General features: G+C 52.2%; 2 protein-coding genes across 3 annotated transcripts; both read left to right on the forward strand.

Moving 5' to 3' along the window:
• Nucleotides 1-208: 208 nt before the first annotated feature.
• Nucleotides 209-14,601, forward strand: HMGCL (3-hydroxy-3-methylglutaryl-CoA lyase). Its single transcript, XM_080921864.1, has 9 exons — nt 209-291; nt 3,726-3,809; nt 5,394-5,501; nt 6,066-6,161; nt 8,106-8,254; nt 10,535-10,598; nt 11,948-12,136; nt 12,759-12,884; nt 14,031-14,601. The coding sequence occupies exons 1-9, from the start codon at nt 232-234 to the stop codon at nt 14,130-14,132; spliced, it is 978 nt and encodes a 325-aa protein (XP_080777990.1). The 5' UTR covers nt 209-231; the 3' UTR covers nt 14,133-14,601.
• A 1,716-nt stretch (nt 14,602-16,317) lies between these two features.
• Nucleotides 16,318-20,430, forward strand: GALE (UDP-galactose-4-epimerase). 2 transcript variants are annotated; one of them, XM_080921025.1, is made up of 11 exons: nt 16,318-16,363; nt 17,673-17,795; nt 17,894-18,009; nt 18,380-18,493; nt 18,747-18,923; nt 19,166-19,279; nt 19,365-19,431; nt 19,514-19,599; nt 19,707-19,784; nt 19,903-20,017; nt 20,114-20,430. In XM_080921025.1, exons 2-11 carry the CDS (start codon nt 17,678-17,680, stop codon nt 20,170-20,172), a joined length of 1,044 nt encoding a protein of 347 aa, XP_080777151.1. In that variant the 5' UTR covers nt 16,318-16,363; nt 17,673-17,677; the 3' UTR covers nt 20,173-20,430. The 2 variants fall into 2 exon arrangements, with proteins under 2 accessions (XP_080777151.1, XP_080777152.1); XM_080921026.1 differs by lacking the exon at nt 18,380-18,493.
• Nucleotides 20,431-20,547: the final 117 nt, after the last annotated feature.

A 20,547-nucleotide genomic window follows, 5' to 3' on the forward strand; every position in this document is an offset into this window, starting at 1 on the left:
ATTGTCATGGCTCTTCATGGGACACGTGTTCAGAAAATGATGATGTGGGTATGATCTGAGGGTGGAGCTATGTATCGTGGAGTAGAAAAAGAAAACAGGCAAACTAGGGCTGGAGCCAAACTGGAAACTTCACAGCAGGAGCGAAGCCCCGCCCCAGGCCCGGACCACGCCCACCGAGGTATCGGCGATCACGTGGTGCCCTGCGGGGTGGCCACCAGAGACTGGGCGAAGATGGCGACCGTGAGGAAGGCTTTCCCACGGAGGCTGGTGGGCTTGGCGTCCCTCCGGGCTGTAAGTGCCCCACGCGGGTGACAGTCGCGGGGATGGGTGGGGCTTGTCCGCTGCCGTGGCGAGCGAAGCGGGGCTGCTCCAGCGGCTGGCGCCCGGAGAGTTGGAGAGTTCCGGACCCAGCCGGTCTGGCTCACATCCCTTGCAAGAAACCGGGAAACTGAGGCGGGGGGGCTGCGGGGGATGTAAACCGACCCGCTGTCACTGTGGAGATGTGAGACACCGTCCTGGGCGTCCTAACTCCCTTCCGGTGACCCTGACTTCTAATCGAGCTTCGGATCTCTCCAGCCCTTCATTAGTGGAAAACAGTGTTCGGTGTTGGGGGCTGGGGGAGGTGAGCTCAAGCATCTCAATCTGCCACTTTCTTCAGCTCTTGTTACTTTTATGGACGCCTAAGGAGAACTTAGATCGCGTGGGCCGGACAGGAATTTCCTCAGAACCGTCCTTTGGGCCTGTTTGGTCCTAGCGTTCTGTCCTTTCCCATTCACAGTTATATTTGAGGGAAGGAGCCAAAGAGCTGTGCTGGTTAAAACGCAAACCGGTGTCCGGATTTCTAGGCTTTCTAGGCTGCGTGACAGAGGTGTTTACTCAGCTTGCTTATACATAGAATGGAGAGTCTTGTCTCGGTGATTTGGTGAGTGCTTTATAAGAGTTGGGCTTAGGGGAGATCAGCTCCAGAGTCTCCGCTACACCCTCAGCTCAGTGATGGCGCTATTAGGATTTTGTGTTGGGGAGTTTAGCCGGTTGTATCAGTACCTGGAAAATTATTTTCTCTGCAGCTCATGGGTATCTCTCAGAAAGGCACTTCTGTATCTTTAGTGTACCCACTTCATCACCCGGTTGCTTAGGGATCAAATGAAAACGCAAACTCCAACTTAAGGTAAGGAAATTTAACATTTCAGAAATCTTGGTGTACACCTGCCAGTAGGGGTGCCACACAGAAACCTTATTAGAGAGAGAGAGAGAGAAAGAGAGAGAGAGAGAGAGAAAGAGAGAGGTAGAGAGAGAGAGAGAGAATGAATATTAAATAATATGGTGGATAATAAAATTTCTTTATGAATAATACTTATTTATGACAGAGTTTCTTTCTATGTAATTTTGGTACTCACTACACTAAGATTTATTTATTATACATGAGTACACTGTAGCTGTCTTCAGACACACCAGAAGAGGGCAATAGATCCCATTACAGATGCTTGTGAGCCACCATGTGGTTGCTGGGATTTGAACTCAGGACCTTTAGAAGAGCAGTCAGTGCTCTTAACCACTGAGCCATCTCCCCAGCCTCACAGTAAGAGCTCTTAATTGTGGAGCCATTGCTTCAACCTCTGGGATGTTTTTTAAGACACAATCTCTCACATATCTCAGGCTGGCCTCAAGTTTGCTGTGCAGCTGAAAGCGGTCATGAGCTTCTGATCCGCCTGCTTCCATTTCCCCAGCACTGGGATGAGGGGTGTGATGAGGGGTGTGATGAAGGGTGTGATGAGGGGTGTGATGAAGGGTGTGATGAAGGGTGTGATGAGGGGTGTGATGAGGGGTGTGATGAAGGGTGTGATGAGGGGTGTGATGAGGGGTGTGTGCCACCACACCTGGCCTGAGTTGGTGTTGAAGAGCTGTTGTGCAGAAGGAAGTGGAACTAAGTTCAACCTGTTCCAAAAAAGGAAGTTGGAAGCAGGATTTGCTTCAGCGTTTAATTACTGAGCATCTGCCGTGACCCAGAGCCTTGGGAAGAGCAGTGTGTAGAACCAGTCCCTGATCCGCGACACTCACACCCTGCTGGCCTTGTTAGTTTTGATAGTCTGACTTCTTGGGTTGTATTATTATTATTATTATTATTATTGTATTATAATAACTATGTATTAATTATCCATTATTGTATTATTATTAATTTCTCTATTTTTACTTTTATGTGCATTACTGTTTGCCTGCGTGTATTTCTGTGAGGGTGTGGGATCCTCTCTAGCTGGAGTTACAGACAGCAGTGAGCTGCCGTGTGGGTGCTGGGAATTGAACCCAGGTTCTCTGGAAGAGCAGCCAGTGTTCTTGACTGCTGAGCCACCTCTCTGGTCCCCTGCTGACTTCTTGTAATTCAGAGGCTTGTCCTCTTGGTTTGTCAGAAAATGTTCCAGCTAAAACCAGAGCCACCCCAGGTGTGTTGACAGGCTGCAGTTGATTTCCTCAAGACCTTCACAGGCTTGGAGAACTTGGTGTCCATTAAATTACATCTTTCTCTCTGTCCCGCTGCAGTATGTTTACTTGGGAGCGGGGGAAGGGCTGGAGAGATATTCGCTGGTTTAAAGTGATTACTGCTCTTCCAGAGGACTGGGTCTTGATTCCTGCAACCCATCTGGTGGCTCACAACCATCGGTAACTCCAGTCTTAAGGGATATGCCCTTCCCTTCTGACTTACAAGGGCACTACGTACATGTGGGGTAACCTGTGGGCAGAATACCCATACACATAAATGAATAATTAAGCAGGTTTCTTTAGGTAGTAGGGGAAGATTTGAGACAGACTCAACAGTAGGACTATAAAGGCTCTAAAAATTAGGGGAGGAAATCTCAGACCCACTGTCCCTCCTGTGAGCCATTCGCCTCGAATCAGGCTTTCGACAGACCTTAACATAGCAAAGTCTTTCTCCACATCCCCTGTCGCCCATGAATCTGAGGCTCTCTTCTCCTGGGTCTCAGTGACTGCTGTCCTCTGGAAGCTGTGCCCTTTGTACATTGTTTGTTGTTCCTGTGATGATGTTCCTGAGTGCATTGGCAGGCACAGTGCCAGTCTGAATGAGAAGGGGTGGAGAACTTGTATTGAAGGAAAGAGTTGTCACGTTGTGAAATACAGAGTATATAATATGGTGGGCTAATCGCTCTTCTGAGGCTGGTGGGAGGAAGGATGGGGGTTCTAAGAAAAGTTGAACGTTCCCAGGCAGAAGGCAGCCCTGCTGATCTGGGCAGAGGGTGGAAGTGGGTGGAACGGTAGGGGTGAGTGATGGGGTCAGTCGGAGCTAAACTCTGCAGAGCCTCTAAGACAGAGGGACAAACGGGATGACTGGGGAAGGGGTGAGTCAGAGTCCAGCTGAGCAGCAGTGTGCACGTGGTACCTTTGCAGGGATAGAAAGGATGGGACCAAGTAAGTGATGGTGTGGCGTTTGGGAACTGCTGAGTGACAGATGTCCAAAAGGAGCTGAATGGGGAGCAAGGGAGGTGGGTCTGAACCAGAGAAGAACCTGTCTGGGAGCACGGCTTCCTTGCTTATTCCTGCTCAAAGTGGTTTGCTTTTTTTAAAATCCTAATCTTGAGAGAGCCTAGGTGCGTAAACTCCCTAGAGTTAAATAGGGAGAAACGTGGCTGCTTGTGGTAGCGAAGGAAGACCCTTGCTCTCCGAGTCGTCCTACGCTAAATCCTGACCCTTGTGTTTCCTCATTTAAACCAAAGGTGAGCACCTCCTCCATGGGCACTTTGCCAAAGCGGGTGAAGATCGTGGAGGTTGGTCCCCGAGATGGCCTGCAGAATGAGAAGGTAAATCGGGAAGTGGGCCGGGGAAGGATGGTTTGTGCCGGTGTTGAGCATTCCAGGGAAGTTGGGTCATATATTATGGACGTCGATAACCTGGAATATTATACAACTGTTAATATTATATAATATTGTAATAATATAATATTATAATAATAAGTATATGAAGTGGCTCAAGACTATAAAACAGAATATATATTCAATTTTATACCTACAAAAAGGCCTATGTATATGTATTAACTTAGAAAGAAATAACAAAATTTTCATTTAAAAAAGTGTTCTAAGGGCTGGAGAAATGGCTCAGCGGTTAAGAGCACTGTCTGCTCTTCCAGAGGTCCTGAGTTCAAATCCCAGCAACCACGTGGTGACTCACAACCATCTGTAATTAGATCTGATGCCCTCTTCTGGTGTGTCTGAATACAGCTACAGTGTACTTATATAGAATAAATAAATTAATCTTTTAAAAAAAAAAAGGTGTTCTAAACCTATGGACACAGGACTCATGTGGCCAAGCATAACTTTGATGTAGGTCATACAGCATTAATATGATAGCAATCTAGGTGGCTTTTGAGCACTTGAATGTGGGTAGCAATGGGGCTGGAGGCATGATTCAATGGTTCAGAGAACTGGAGTTCAATTCCCAGTATCTATATGGTGACTTACAACCATCTATAACTCCAGTGCCAGGGAGCATGATGGGAAGGCCTCCTGAGCCCTGGCTGCCCTGAAACTCACTCTGTAGACCAAGCTGGCCTCGAATTCACAGAGATCCACTTGCCTCTGCCTTCTGAGTGCTGGGATTAAAGGCATGGGCCACCATCACCTACCTTAAGGTTTATTTGTATTTTTGTGTCTCTGTGTGTACCTGTGTGTATCTGCCACATGCATGCAGTGCTCACAGAAGCCAGCAGGGGGCATCAGGTCACCTGGAGCTCTTGGAGCTAATGGGTATTTGTGAGTTGCCCAGCATGAGGACTGGGAACTGAGGAAGGATTCTCTGGAAAAACAGCAAGGGCTCTTTACTGCTGAGCCAGTCCTGCAGCCCAGGCCCCGTACAAGGCAGGAAAATAAGGCAGTGGAGCCTGTAATTCAGAAAGTTTCCTCCAGTGTGGATGAGGTGACAGAGGAAAACCATGCCGTGTACACCTTTGGGGGAGATTAGAGAGGAACCCAGAGTCTCTGGTGAGTCACCAGATGTGGGAAAGGAATGAAAAGAAGCTGAGGAGAGAGGAAGAGAAAGGGTGTGACATTTGGGGCTCCATCCCACAGCACCCAGAGAGCCGTGGTGGTTCATCTCCACCCACGCCAGCCTGGGCACATTGCTCTCGGTTTATGACCAACACACATTTGGAAGAGTCTGCATAGGAAGAAAAGGGTGTTTCCATGTAATTACACCTCGGGTAAGCAGCCATCTGTGCCAGGAAACAGGGGCGGTAGAACTTGGGGATCGTGTGAGAGCTCACGATAGTGTCTGAAATCAGTGAGGAGCTGGTGTAGTCAAAGCTTGGGCTGAGGCGTCGGCTGGCGGCCAAGACCAGTTTTCCTTCCCGATGTTGCTGACTTTCTTTTCTGAATTTCTATCCACTACAGAGTATTGTACCTACCCCGGTGAAAATCAGGCTGATAGACCTGCTTTCAGAAGCAGGGCTCCCCGTTATTGAGGCCACCAGCTTCGTCTCTCCCAAGTGGGTGCCGCAGGTGAGCCCAGCCTACCGAAGGAGCCTGTCCCAGGTCGGGGGTAGGGGTCCCATTTGTTCTTGTAGTCACTGAACGTTGGAAGTGTAGGTTTCCAAGGTCCCTGGCTTGCGGGATCTCGGGTGAATCTCAGCACTGTGTCGTATGGGAAGAGCTCTGCCTGGGAGCCAGGGGCTCTGGTTCAGTCTGGGCTCCGCCCTGGCTTACTGGAGCCCTTGCTAAGTAAGGCCTGTGTTCCCTCCAGTTAGAGGTGGCCTCCGAGGTCTCTCCTGGCTCCAAGAATATAGGATCCCCATGATCTGCAGCCTCTGTGTTTGTTAAGGGGAGAGTGAGAATTGTTGCTTCATAGTGGTGGGCAAACTATCCCATGATAGTAGCAGACAATGCAGAGGGAGTTCTTGGTACGTGGCTGGCAGTACTGGCGTAGGAGCTGGCAGGATCACGCTGTCCAGGGTGTCTCTTGACCCCTCCTTGGTCAGACAGATAAGAAAAGTATTGGAGACAGCAGATTAAGTGGTCAGGAGGTTTTTCTCTACCACTGAGCTCTTGGCTTCTTTGGCTCCCAAGATGGCTGACCACTCTGACGTCTTGAAGGGCATTCAGAAGTTTCCTGGCATCAACTACCCAGTCCTGACTCCAAACGTGAAAGGCTTTGAGGAAGCGGTAAGAGGTTGACTTGTTGCCCTTGAGAGAGAGAGAGAGAGAGAGAGAGAGAGAGAGAGAGAGAGAGAGAGAGAGAGAGAGAGAGAGAGAGAGAGAAGAGAGAGGGAGAGAGGGAGAGAGAGAGAGAGAGACTGATGGTTATCAGCCCCTGCCTTGTCCTGGGAAGTCCCTCTGAATGAATAGCTTGCCTCCAGTGGGGATGAGTAGCATCAGACTGGGGTGGGGGACAGGGGGAGTCCAGCCCTGTCACTCCCTCTGTTGTCTTGATGGATTGCTTAACCTCAGTCACTTCTGCCTATGAACCAGGAACAGCACTTACCACTGACTCGATGCTCCCATAATTAATGCTTAGTGACAGCTAAGAGACACAGGCCTGCTAAAACCACTAAGTCCTGGGATCTCCCACTTTTTTTTTCTTCTTTTTACTTTATTTGTACCAAGTAGTGTTTTATACCATGTGTGCAGTTTCTGCAGAGACCACAAGAGGGCATAAGATCCTTGGAACTGGGATTGCAGATGTTAGCAACCATGTGGATGCTGGGGATCCAGCCCAGATTCTGTACCAGAGCAGAGTGCCCCTAATTCCCGAGCTCTACTCATGTCAGCCTCTACTTTAGGGAAAGGTAACAGCCCACGGCATGGGCGCTTCCGCAGAGGTGGCTACACTCCCACCTCTTGTGATTTCTGAAACAGCGTCTGGAGAGGCCGATGGCATGATGTGGCATAAACTTATTTCAAGTGTGATGTTCCCCCACCCCCAGGTTGACAGTGGCAGTGGTGAATTTCTCTGGAGGACGTCAGCTTTGATGGGTTTTCTGGTATCAGCTGGAGCTAGGGGTCAAATCGAGATTCTCACGCTTATGAGGGAAATGCTCCAGCCCCGAGCTGCTCTCCAGCTTTGTTTTTCTTTTCTTTTCTTTTTGTTGTTGTTTTTTTTTCAGACAGGGTTTCTCTGTGTAGCCCTGGCTGTCCTAAAAACTCTCTCTGTAGACCAGGCTGGCCTCAAACTCACAGAGATCCGCCTACCTCTGCCTCCTGAGTGCTGGGATTAAAGATGTGTGCTGCCACCAGCCTGGCTCGTTTTGTTTTCTGGCTGAGGTGTAAGCCTTTCCTAGGGCTGCTTGAGAAAGCACCGCCACCTCCCATTCTGGAGGTCAGGAGTGTTGGCTGTGTCTGAGGCCTCCCGAGAGCCCTTCCCACATATCCAGTCGTAACTAGGGATGGACGGTTGATCTTGATACTGTTGGGTTTGTATGCGCCTCACGCCAGGGCCTGCCTCCACCCCCACATGGCCTTCCACAGCTCAGCGCTTCACACAGCCATCTTTGAGAGACACCAGTCATTCTTGGGTAGGGATTCCCCGCTCCTATGTGGTCTCTCTTTATCCAGTTACATTTTAAATGACCCTGTTCCCAAGTAGGTAACATGTTCTGGGAAACTAGGGATTGGGATGTCCACATATTTACTATTATTTAGTTTATTTACTTGTGTGACTTGATTCTCTCCTACCACGTGGGTCCTGGGGAATTGAACTCATGTCATCAGGCTTAAGGGCATATATCTCTTACCTGCTGAGCCATCTTGCCTGCCACAACATATTTCCTGAAGTATGTATATATGCACTGGAGAGATGGCTCAGTGGTTAAGAGCACTGACTGCTCTTCCAGAGGTCCTGAGTTCAAATCCCAGCAACCACATGGTGGCTCACAACCATCTGTAATGGGATCTGATGCCCTCTTCTGCTGTGTCTGAAGACAGCTACAGTGTACACATACATAAGTCTCTTTTTAAAAAGTGTGTGCGTGAGTGTGTGTGTGTGTGTGTATTATATGTTCCACCTACAACAGTCACATACCATAAAACTTGCCAACAACAAAAGATTTTTGCCAGTGGACGAGTTTCTTCTGGAGGAAAGTGCTGAAGGCATTCACTGGATATTGGCAGGTAGCGTCCGGTGCCAAGGAAGTGAGCATCTTCGGGGCGGCGTCCGAGCTCTTCACCCGGAAGAATGTGAACTGCTCTATAGAGGAGAGTTTCCAGCGCTTCGATGGAGTCATGCAGGCCGCGCGGGCTGCCAGCATCCCTGTGAGAGGGTGAGTCCGGCCTCCTGTGGCTCCTTTCTCAGGGCCCTTATAGAGTGGAGATCCCCGCCTCAGGCTCCTGCTGGGCGCCCCAAGCTCTGCTCCTGGGAACCTTTCTCCAGGTGCATGTGGTTTCTGTGAGACATAAATTGTTGACTGACCAAATGTAGGTCAGGCCAGCTGCCTGTGCCCAGCCCCGAGATTCGATTCTTACAGGGCTGGGAAGCCAGGCCTGCTGGCACGGGGACTGCTCATGGCTTTAAACACGTCTCAAAACACACACACAGACAGACAGACAGAGTACAGAGCTGGGGGTGAGGTTCTGTAACAAGCAAGGCTCCTCCGGCTGAGCTATGTCCATGCTGAGTGGCTGCTTTTACTGTGAGTTTCAGCCCTCTGTGAGGCACCCCGCCTGCCCTCCCTCCACAGCATTCTCCCCTCTCCCTCTGGCCTCAGGACCTTTGCACTCATTTTCCACAGGTGAGGAGATGCTTTCCCTCTGTTCTGTTTCTCTTCTTGCCTCCTAGGACATCATTTCCTCTTGGTTTCCTTGGTCCCTCAGCAGGCGACAGCGACAGCGCCCCACCTTGGGGGCCAAAGTCTTCTGATGCCCTGAAACATTTAGCTGTCTAGCTCCTCAGCCACCCTCACCACGCTGGTGCTCCGGCTCGGGAAAGCCCACTTCCCACAGTCCCTGGGTGCGGTGCTCCCCTGTAGGCAGGTGGAGGATGAGGAAGCTGGTTCTCCCGTCGTGTGGCCGCAGCTGCCAGGCCTGTGCTCTGTCTTGGTAAATCCCCACCACCACATCCTTCCCAGACAGGGAATCACTGTGTAGCTGTGTAGTCCTGGCTGTACTGGAACTCACAGACATCCACCTGCCTCTGCATTTGCCTCCCAGGTGCTGGCACGAAAGGTTAAAGATTTATTTATTATATGTGAGTACACTGTAGCTGTCTTCAGACACACCAGAAGAGGGCATCGGATACCATTACAGATGGTTGTGAGCCACCATGTGGTTGCTGGGATTTGAACTCAGGACCTCTGGAAGAACAGCCAGTGCTCTTAACCACTGAGCCATCTCTCCAGCCCTCTATTTTTTAATATATAGAATATTTTGCTTTACCATGAAGGGTTTGGGCTTTGGTTGTTTTGTGTAGAGCTTTTAGGTTTTTGTGGGGGGGTTGTTTTTTGAGGTTTGTTTGTTTGTAGACACAGGGTATCTCTATGTAACCCTGGCTGTCCTAGAACTCACTCTGTAGGCCAGGCTGGTCTGAAACTCAGAGATTCACCTGCCTCTGCCTCCTGAGCACTGGGATCAAAGGCGTGCATCTGGGTACCGCTGCTTGAACACCATTTCATTTTTTAGGTTCCTGTTAACCAGGAACTCATTTTGTAATGGTGGCTAGCAATCCTCCTGCCTCTACCTCCCAAGTGCTAGGATTACAGGCTTGAACTACCACCCTCAGTAGGGTACTAAAGATACCCCAGTGCCAGCATTTAGTAAGAGCAGACTCAGGTACCTCCCAGAGTCCTCAGCACAGCCCGCAAGATGGTCATGGTCAGCCCTGGGCTCCCCAACTGTCTCATGTCATACTTCCTTTCCCCCACCTTTCTCCATGCCTTAGATAGTCTGTCCTGAGCATGCCAGACTCTGGCCTTGACTAAAACTAGCTCAGGGAGCTGTGCCTCGCTAACCCTAACCACACTGGCTGCCTCTGCCTCCTCCTGCTTCCTTCATAGCTCATCTCTTTCTGGAATCATCTCCCCCTCCTAATGTGACTGTGGTCGTATTTACTGTCTTTCTGACGTGAACGCACTCCTGGAGGCTAGCCCATTCATGGGTCTTCTCATTGCTCCGTGCCCAGTGCCTGGCACACCCTCTTCATCTCCGTAAATAAATGAGTGGGTGAGGCATCGGGCCCTCGAGCCTTTCCATTCTTGCCGCTCTTGTACTAACCCGTGTGTTCACTCTGGCCCACCTCCCCCAGCACACGGGACTGCCTCTCCAGACACACGGGTCTAGCCTTGTTTCTCTTGTGAATTCTCAGCCACCTGCAACCCTGCTTCCAGAACGGTGGCCTCTAAGCCCCGCCTTCCCTGCAGGTTCTCTCTGCAGAAGTAGGGCAAAGAGCCTTTTCCCCACTCAGAGTTGACCTTTAGCTCAGCACTGAGCCTCCTGCTCAGCCTCATGTTTACCGTGGGCTCACCGGGGATGTGTGTCAGATGGTCACCAGCTGTTCTATTGGCAGACGAGCTGGGGACACTGACACCGTTCCTCCCCCTTTTCCACAGGTATGTCTCCTGTGCCCTCGGATGTCCCTACGAGGGGAAGGTCTCCCCGGCTAAAGTTGCTGAGGTGTGTGCAGTGGGGCCAGGTCTTGTGAGGGTAGAGACCCTTGCTAATCTGTATGCGCAGGTGCACTCACCTCCCTGTCCCAGAGGAACACACTCACTCACTCACTGAGAACACAGCCCCTGCCCTACAGGCCAGGTCTCATCAGCTAAGGCATGATCTCCAGTGTGGTATTCCCAGGAACCCCCGCTTCCTTGGAGTAGGAAAGAGCACACACATGCTTTTGACTAGTAACCATAGGAACTGGGTGTGAGTAACCCAGGAACTTGAGCCATTTCATCCAGAAAGCCCAGCAGCGGATTTGATGCTATTCTCCCATTTATGGTTGAGGAAGCAAGTCACTCACCACTCTGGGTACAGATGGCAGATTGGGTCTCACCCATTGTGTTCCACGGAGCCCTTTTGGTTTCTCTCCAATACCAATGTGGCATCTAGTCACAGGAATGACCCCTGGCTGCTGTGTGCTCGGTGACTGCTGTGCCCTGGTCTGTGTGCCCTGCCCTCATGGCCACCGCCCTATAGCCCAACCCCGTTTTCTAAAAGCAGAAATTGAAGCGTGGACTGGAGAGATGGTACTGACTGCTCTTCCAGAGGTCCTGAGTTCAAATCCCAGCAACCACATGGTGGCTCACAACCTTCTGTAATGAGATTTGGCGCCCTCTTCTGGCTTGAAGGCATATACACAGTACAGACAGTGTGCATAATAAATAAATACATCTTTTTGAAAGAAAGGAAGGAAGGAGGGAAGAAAGGAAGAAAGAAAAGAAATTGAAGCTCACAGAAGTTATGACCCCCTCCCCACCAAAGCATGTAGCCAGTGAGCAGCCAAGCGAGGACTTGAACATTGTTCCGGGGACCTGCCTGCCATGACTGTCACCTGATGGGCACATGGCAAGGTGGAGGGTGGTCATCACTCCTGTTCAGGCCAGGTATGGTAGCCTCCTTGGGGATGAGGGAGAGGCTGGCAGCTTAGGCTTTGCAATGACTCAGCCCATTGCAAATGAGCTTCCAAAAAGTTACATAGTTCCTGTGCTTCCTTAAGTATCAACCTAGTATCTTAGACCCACAGTCCACAGATCCTCCAGCAGAAGGGCTTCTCCGGATTCCAGTCGGCACTGCAGAGGAAGGGTAGGGGTGGGGCTGCCGGGGTGGCTGGCTGGTTCCAGGGCGCAGTCTCCCAGTTGCTGGGTAATGCTGGTCCTTTGCACTGAAACTGTTGGGAGCTAGAGCCCAACAGGAACACAGCACCCCTGATGGGGAGGCGAACTGCCTGGGCAGAGTCCCTGCTTCTGAGCCCTAATGTCACATGCTGGTGGCTCCAGGGTCCTCTAAGTATCTGTTCACTTCTCCAGGTTGCCAAGAAATTGTATTCAATGGGCTGCTATGAGATCTCCCTTGGGGACACCATTGGCGTAGGCACCCCAGGACTCATGAAAGACATGCTGACTGCTGTCATGCACGAAGTGCCCGTGGCCGCATTGGCTGTCCATTGCCATGACACCTATGGTCAAGCCCTGGCCAACACCTTGGTGGCCCTGCAGGTAATGAAAGCCATGTGCCCATTGTCCCAGAGGGCATGAGGCAGGGCAGGGCAGTTTCTTTGTATTTATTAATAAAGTATCGAGCCGGATGTCTATGAAGATACAGACGGTGGCACATGTAGGTTAATGGAATGGCTTCCCACAGAATGTAACTGAGACTTGGAGTTGGTTCTTCCCTTTCACCATGTAAGGCCTGGGGTTTAGACTCAAGTTGTTGGGCTTGTGGGCAAGCACCTTTACCCTCTGAGCCATCTTACTGGCCCATTACAAATCCTCTTGAGAATTCTCCAATCTCCCATTTCTTTGGCTGTGTTTAAAACAAAACACCTCAAAAGAGCTGTGCCTAGCGTCTGCCACTCTGGGACTGAGGAGCTAGACACGTGGCCGTGAGGAGCCTCTGAGGAGAGCCCCAAAGGGTGGAACGGAGGCAAGAACCAACCATCAAGGGATAGGGGAAGTCCTCTAGCAGAGGGAGCAGTGTGACAGGAGAGACTCACTGTTCAGGGAGAGAGGCTCTGTCCCTCGGTGGATTCCTCCTGACACGGAGCAGGAGGTTCATGAAGAGCGGCTCCGTAGACGCCAGGCCTCAGCAACAGCCATGATTCACTGTCTTTGTTTCCAGATGGGAGTGAGCGTTGTGGACTCCTCTGTGGCAGGGCTTGGAGGCTGTCCCTATGCAAAGGGGGCTTCAGGGAACTTGGCTACGGAGGACCTGGTCTACATGCTGACTGGCTTAGGGATTCACACGGTAAGTCGGCCTGCCCTCTGGTGGTGACATCCCGGAACTAACCAGGGCTTGTCTGGAGCCTGAGGACAGATGTGGCAGGCAGATGTGACAGACATGCTTAGGGTTGGTGGAGCTTAAGCGGGGATTGTGGAAGCTTTCTATTTGAGAGTTCTCTAGGGGAGTTGACAGTGGGTGGTCTGGAGTTCCCGCCCTCGTGGGGTCTGAGGTCCTGACAGAGCAGCCTGGAGTGTGTGTATCAAGAACCAGGAACTGAGTAGTAGCGGAGGCTTGGTGGGTGGCTTAGAGGGTGTAGACTAACCAAAAAGGAAATGAGGGGAGAGGTCTCTGGCAGAGGAAGCAACACGGCAGAAGAGACGTAGGTCTGGTTGAATGTGGTCATAAGCACAGGAGACCAAGATCCCAGAGTGACATCACACTTCAGTTCTAGGAGGCTGCCCAGGAAGTGTCTATGGAAGGATCCCTAAGAGGGACCAGCTTTGGGACCTGCAGTGTGAGCCACTTCCCCCAGACTGTTTTCTCTATGAAATGAGGGCACACTGTGAAATTAGTCCTACAGGACTCTGTAGGACCTAGGTGATGGCACAGAGGTCACACTGCATCTCTGCTTTGAGATCTGATGGTTGAAAACCCAGATCTCTTCTTTGACTTGGAGGCTGCTAGACCTCCAAGTATTTCATCTCTCTAAACCTGAGCAACAGCAGGGAGTGTGCCCACATTGTTACAGGAGGAAGAAGATGCATCAGAGGAAACTGTAGCGTGCTTGGTACCCAGTACCAGCAGATAGGAGTTACTGTTACAGACAGTCGAGGGAGGGAGTGGTCTAGCAGGAGAGCCCTTGTCTGGTATTAGCCATAGTCTGGGAACAGTCTCAGCACCCGGAAAGAGATATAAAAGCAGACATCACAGTATCTGTGGGGCAGGCCCTGTGCTGGACCCTGAACATGGAAATGGGACACCAATATGGTCCCTCCCACAAATGGCCTGCTGGTGCCAGCTGGAGACAATCTCAGACAGAGGTCGCCACTGTTGCTCTCACCCTCTGTCATCCGTTTGCCCTCACCTTCCCTTTTCCCTGTCACAGCTGTCTAGTCTGTTTGCCTGGGTGTTGAGGGCATGCACTGACTTGCTTTACCTTCTAACGTCAAGGGTGTGAACCTCCAGAAGCTCCTTGAAGCCGGGGACTTCATCTGTCAAGCCCTGAACAGAAGAACCAGTTCCAAAGTGGCACAGGCCACCTGCAAACTCTGAGCCCCTGGTTCTCCTGAACCGGAACAGTGGGAGTTGGGTGTATACAGTGATTCCTGGATGGGGAAACAGAATGAGAGCAAATGCGCCGGCATCGCCGAGGTCTCTCTCCTAGACAGGAGGGGGTTGAGCTGCCAGGTCCAGACCAGTTCCCAGAGCTGTGTGCCTCAGCACTTGCTTGGGATGGCCCTCGGTGAGTCCGCTAGCCAACAGAGCTGATATCCACTGTGCCACAACTGTGGGTCCTGTGTTCTACCTCTGAGGACAGAGAGCAGTTTCCCCTTATGCCTGTAGAGCATTTGCTGAAATGCTGGGGGTTGATCTGCCGTGGCCACCTGCCAACTCTAGCATCTCTGGGAAATCTCCACGCTGTACATGATTTTTGAAAACAGCTTATGTAATTAAAGGTTTAATTTTCTAATACTCAAAAATGTGTGTTTATGAGTGGAGGAATAAATTTATTCTGGAGGAAGATTAAAGTCGTTTGCTGGTTTATGGCTGGATTTCTTCCATCTCCACACCTAAGCCCCAGACCAGTGGCTGGAAATCATAGCTGTGGGTCTGATCCTGAAACCAGCATGGCGGCTGGCCAGGGCACCCAAGGAGTTGCTTCTGAGACTGTGCCTTTGCTCCCAGAGCAGTAAGATGGGTCTCTTAGGATCTCTTATTGGTCTGGAACTATCTAAGGAGTCTAGGCTGGCTGGCCAGTGGAGCCCTAGGGATCCATCTGTCTCTGCTTCCAGAGTGCTAAGATAACAAACTTAGACAATGGTCAGCTTGACATTAATTTTATTTTTTGAGGGGTCCTCTGTATAGCCCTGGCTGTCCTGAAACTCTGAAATCCAGGTTGCCCTCAAACTTGGAGATCTGCCTGCCTCTGGCTCCTGACTACTGGAATTAAAGGTGTGTGCCATACCGGCTTTAAAAATCAAGAATTATTTTTAATTATGCATACACATGCATATGTATGCATGTCTGTGTGTGCATGTGCAAATACAGGGGATGAGGCATCCAGAAGAGGGTGTGGGATCACCTGGTGCTGTCTATATAATTGGGAGTCGTGCAGGTCAGGTGCAAAAGGAGCACCAGCTCTTTAACTGTTCTGCCTTCTCCCCCACTTAAAAAAAAATATGCTGGAGGTGGGGAAATGGGGGGGGGAGATGACACTTGCCTTTAATCCTAGCACTCAGGAGGCAGACCGCAGGTGGATCTGAGTTCAAAGTCAGCCTGTTCTACAGAGTGAGTTCCAGAAGAGCCAGGGCTTCACAAAGAAACCCCCGTCTCAAAAAAACCAAAACGAAACCAAACTAAACCAAAAAAAAGTGTGTGGATGACTGCGGGAGCAAATCCCCTGTTGGTTGTGAAGAGCAATAGTAAGTGCCCTTAACTGACTTCATTATCTGTGGCTGGCCTGGAACCCACTGTGTAGAGCAGGCTGCCCTTGAAACTCACTGAAATCCGTCTGCTTCTGCCTCCCACCTGCTGGGCTTGAAGGCCTGTGCGACCAGGAAAGACTGATTGTTATTTACGAATTTGTGAGGGAATGCCAGACATGTAAGGTATATACCATGGACTGACAGGCGGTATGTGGGTGATGGAAACAGGACTCAGGTCCTCTGCAGAAACAGCAAGTGATCTGAGCCATCTTTCAGCTGCGCTTTGTGTTTTAAACCGCGACAAAACTGTCTTGAGTTGCTATACCGTGGTAGGTGCACTCACACACCTTTGGGGGAGGGAGGAGGCGGCTCAGCGATGGGCATGGCAATTGCTAACGTGAATTTAAAGGTTCCTTCCCCATCCTCGGTTTGTTCCCATATGGACTTGGATCCAAGTCGCAGCCCGGGCCAGCTATGCCCTCCAATTGCAGCATCCCGACAACGGGCTTGACACTGCGGGGAAACAGTGGTTCAAAGTAGAGGGACGCAGCTGTCAGGGATGAGCACTAGAAAGGCCCTCGTCCTGACCCTGTTTCTCCTTCGCAGCCCCGTCGGTCACCGGATGGTGTCCGTACCCCTCATTTCCATTTCCGCTCTCAATGGAAACGCATTGCGCAGTCGCCTAAAGCCTGTGCAGACCTTTTGTCCCTCCGGGGCCGCCGTACAGTCGGTAATCCAGGACACTCGTTTCCTGGAAGGCGTGGAGGGGGCGGAGTCAGGCTGGGCTGTCAGGTTTAAAGGGGCCGCTGCGCTGGCCGCGGGAGGCGGCGCCTGGAGTCAGCGCTGGATCCTCTGCAGGTTCGGCTGGTAGAATGAAGGGTTTAGTGAAGCTCCGAAGGGCCAGTGGTTGGTGGGGAGCGAGAAAGTTCCAAGAGGGTCGGTTCGTGTTCGGGACAGGGCAAGGCCCACTCCTTCTGCTCGCGCTTTCCGCTGCCGTAGCGGGGGCCATCCGAGCCCATTCATTCCGGGGCCCGGCTCCCCGCTCCCAGCCCAGAACCGAAGTCCAGAGCTAAGCTCCGCCTCGCCCGGGCTGTGGAGACCCAGCACCCGTTCTCCTCCCTTGTACAGACCAGGAAAACTGAGGCGGGGACCTCTGACCAAGGTCATTCCCTAACGGAGCGACCTCAGAGCAGCCTTTCTGCCTCCAGGGCCCCCTCAGCGACCGCTTCACCGCGTTCTCGCGCAGTACGGGAACCGCAGGGAGTAGCGGGGGACATAGTCTGGGGGATCCCACTCAGGCGGTTCTTCCTGAGAACCGACTGCCTCCGGGGTCTGACCCTAGTACCAAGTGCTAGTAGAAACACCTGCCTCATCCAGATGTTGGGAAAATAACGCACAAGTGCGGGTACGCGCTGGACGCCCAGTCCAGTGGGTTGCGGCAGAATAACCCCCAGCAGAAACTTGAGGCGGCTTGGAGGAAGACGGCAGCGAGCCAGGGTGTGAGAATGAAAGGCCTCAGTGTGTAGGTTTCCTTTCTGTCCGCCCAGCAGTTTGCTCAGGGTGGGGATGCACACCTGGCAACGGATATCGAGCCAAATCCACGTCGACACCGGCTCACTTGGTGCTGCCCTAGTTGGGCGGGATCTGTTGCTCCAAGCCAGGAGTGACCCAGCAGGGCCAAAGCTGAGCTATTGGCTGCCCCTGGGTAGGGTGAAGCCCTACCCACTCCAGGGCTGCTGTTATTGCAGCCTCAGAGCTAGGCACAGCCTTCCTGGCTAAGGACCCCACCCTTACTGCCCTGTGGTATTTTTACTGCTTCCTCCCAACTGACCTTGCAGGGGGTTGTTGGAGCACTAGGTATTACTCATCAAACCCAGGAACCCTTTTTCCTCCTGGGAAAAGACCTCAGTTTACAGAACAGGGCCCCCTTTCTTGAACCCTAGCCTCCCACCCTGAAGCTGCGTTCTGCCTGAGACTGTCCATTCTCCAGACATGAAGGCAGGAAGGGTGTGTCTTCAAAAGTCCCATCTTCCCATCCTGTGTCAACAGGAACTAGACAACATGGTGTGTCTGATTCCTACATATACTAGTGGCAGACGTTTAAATCACTTCCTTGGGCCCTCCAAATACATGGTGTGTGTCCTAATTCTTGTCTTCTAAACAACAGGTGCCATGGAGAAGGTGCTGGTCACAGGTGGGGCTGGCTACATCGGCAGCCACACAGTCCTGGAGCTGCTGGAGGCAGGCTACTCACCTGTGGTCATCGACAACTTCCATAATGCCATTCGTGGTGAGCGAAACTAGATGCAAATCGGTGAGCAGTTCCCGGAGGGGTTTGGATGCAGGACCTCATTTTCTAATGTTGAACGCTTCTGCGTGCCCCACCAGGAGAAGACTCCATGCCTGAGAGCCTGCGCCGGGTCCAGGAGTTGACAGGCCACTCTGTGGAGTTTGAGGAGATGGACATCTTGGACCAGGCTGCCCTACAGCACCTCTTTAAGAAGGTAGGTGCTGGGGCTGGAGAGATGGCAGTGAGGAGCACTGACTGCTCTTCCAGAGGTCCTGAGTTCAAATCCCAGCAACCATATGGTGGCTCACAGCCATCTGTAATGGGATCTGATGCCCTGTTCTGGTGTGTCTGAAGATAGCTACAGTGTACTCACATACATAAAATAAATAAATCTTTAAAAAAAAAAAAAAAAAGTAGGTACTTAGCTGGGTATTTGGAGCGGGCCTTTAAACCCAGCATTTGGGAGGCAGAGTTAGGCAGATCTTTGTGAGTTTGGGGCCAGCCTGGTCTACATAGCTTGGCAAGTAGGAGTAGCATTGCCAAGTCCTGCACAGTGTCCTCTGACCCTAGCTTTACCCCCACAGCATAGCTTTAAGTCTGTCATCCACTTTGCTGGGCTCAAGGCTGTGGGCGAGTCAGTGCAGAAGCCTCTGGATTACTACAGGGTTAACTTAACAGGGACCATCCAGCTTCTGGAGGTAAGAGGAAGGGGACAGAGACCCCAGCTGGGCCCCAGGTTGTCTAGCATGCTGGCCACAGTAAGGGCCTGCGTGGGAGAATCAGAGAGGACCCAAGCTGTACTATCTCGGACACGTGCCTTTCTTTACCCCCCCAGCCTGTTTCTCTCTGTGTAACTGATACCCATCGCCTCAGCCCCACCCTCATAGGTTGGGGTAACAAGTGTGACTTACCCGTGAGGCACAGGCCACTGACCCTCCCCTCCACGGCCAGATCATGAGGGCCCACGGGGTGAAGAATCTGGTGTTCAGCAGCTCAGCCACCGTGTATGGAAACCCCCAGTACCTGCCTCTGGATGAGGCCCACCCCACCGGGGGCTGTACCAACCCCTACGGCAAGTCCAAGTTCTTCATTGAGGAGATGATCCGGGACCTGTGCCGGGCAGACACGGTGAGGACCCCTCACCCCACCCTTTACTCTGGTCACTGGCCTCCTTGAGCCTGGGCTCTCTCACAGGGAGACAGAGGCTGAGAAGTGGCAGCATTCTGCCAAGATCTCAGCAGCTAGTACGCAGGCACCATCCGTTGCCCACTGGTTTAGAACACAGAGCACACATGGAGAGGTGGACGGCTGTGGGCTGAGTTGGGGCTCACTCCGTGTGCCCCAGTCCCACCCTCTGACCTGTACCACAGGCCTGGAATGCTGTGCTGCTCCGGTACTTCAACCCCATAGGCGCCCATGCCTCTGGCCGAATCGGCGAAGATCCTCAGGGGATCCCCAACAACCTCATGCCCTATGTCTCCCAGGTAGGGGGGAATCACTCTGGGGGGAGCGTTGTCTGGGATTACCATTGATGCCAGGCCCTTGATGTTGACCTGACCTCGGCTCTAGGTTGCAATCGGGCGACGAGAGGCCCTAAATGTCTTTGGTGATGACTATGCGACGGAGGATGGGACAGGTGAGCCTAGGAGTCAGGGCAAGGAGGGAGACGGGAGTGGAGGGCGAGAGGCAAACGTCCCACGTGAGCACGTCCTCCGCAGGTGTGAGGGATTACATCCATGTGGTGGATCTGGCGAAGGGCCATATCGCAGCCCTAAAGAAGCTGAAGGAGCAATGTGGTTGCCGGGTAGGGAGCCCAGCAAGGAGCCAGGGAGGAAACTGTTGGAGTCCAGGGCGGAGTGAGCACACGGGGTGAACGGTAGACTCTATTCAGCATCCCTTTCTCTTGGGCAGATCTACAACCTGGGCACAGGCACAGGCTACTCCGTCCTGCAGATGGTCCAAGCCATGGAGAAGGCCTCAGGGAAGAAGGTAGGCCCCACCCCACAGTAAGTACCCCAGCACAGCCATCTCCAGCCACCTCTGCACCTCAGTGCTCATTTGTGGATCCAGAGGCCCAAGGCCTAAGTACGCACTTCCTCCCTTGCAGATCCCGTACAAGGTGGTGGCACGGCGCGAAGGTGATGTGGCAGCCTGTTATGCCAACCCCAGCCTGGCCCACGAGGAGCTGGGCTGGACGGCAGCCTTGGGGCTGGACAGGATGTGTGAGTGTCTGCTGAACCCAGAAGAGGGCGGAACTGGCTGTGAGGGCAACTGGTTGGCTGTCCTCAGGCCAGCCCTGACCATCCATGTCTGCACAGGTGAGGATCTGTGGCGCTGGCAGAAGCAGAACCCTTCAGGCTTTGGGGCGCAGGCCTGAGGACCTCCTTACCACGGACCAGGAAAGAATAGAGCAGCTGCCTGCTTTCCAGCCTCCACAGGACTCTGTACCCTCACGCTCTGGGGCCAAGCTGAGGCCACCCTACCTCAAATGCCAGCTGTCTGCTCCGCCCTCCAGGCAGGAGACCTCTGGTTCCACTGACCAGAAAGGAGTCTGGGTCTCTCCAGCCTGTCTTCCCGAGAGTCCAGCAGCTCGTGTGATCCCCAGAGCCTTGGGGAAACCAGAAGGTCTGGGACCACAGCCTCCCCCAGGCACTAATTTATACTGCTGTGATTGAGCTTTCCAAAGTATTTAAAATAAAAGTGTTTTCTTATCAAGAGGCAGATTCTCACAGATGGTAACTCGGTACTACAT

The sequence above is a fragment of the Micromys minutus genome (assembly GCF_963924665.1).
Source record: "Micromys minutus genome assembly, chromosome: 9".
Classification (NCBI taxonomy): Eukaryota; Metazoa; Chordata; class Mammalia; order Rodentia; family Muridae; genus Micromys; species Micromys minutus.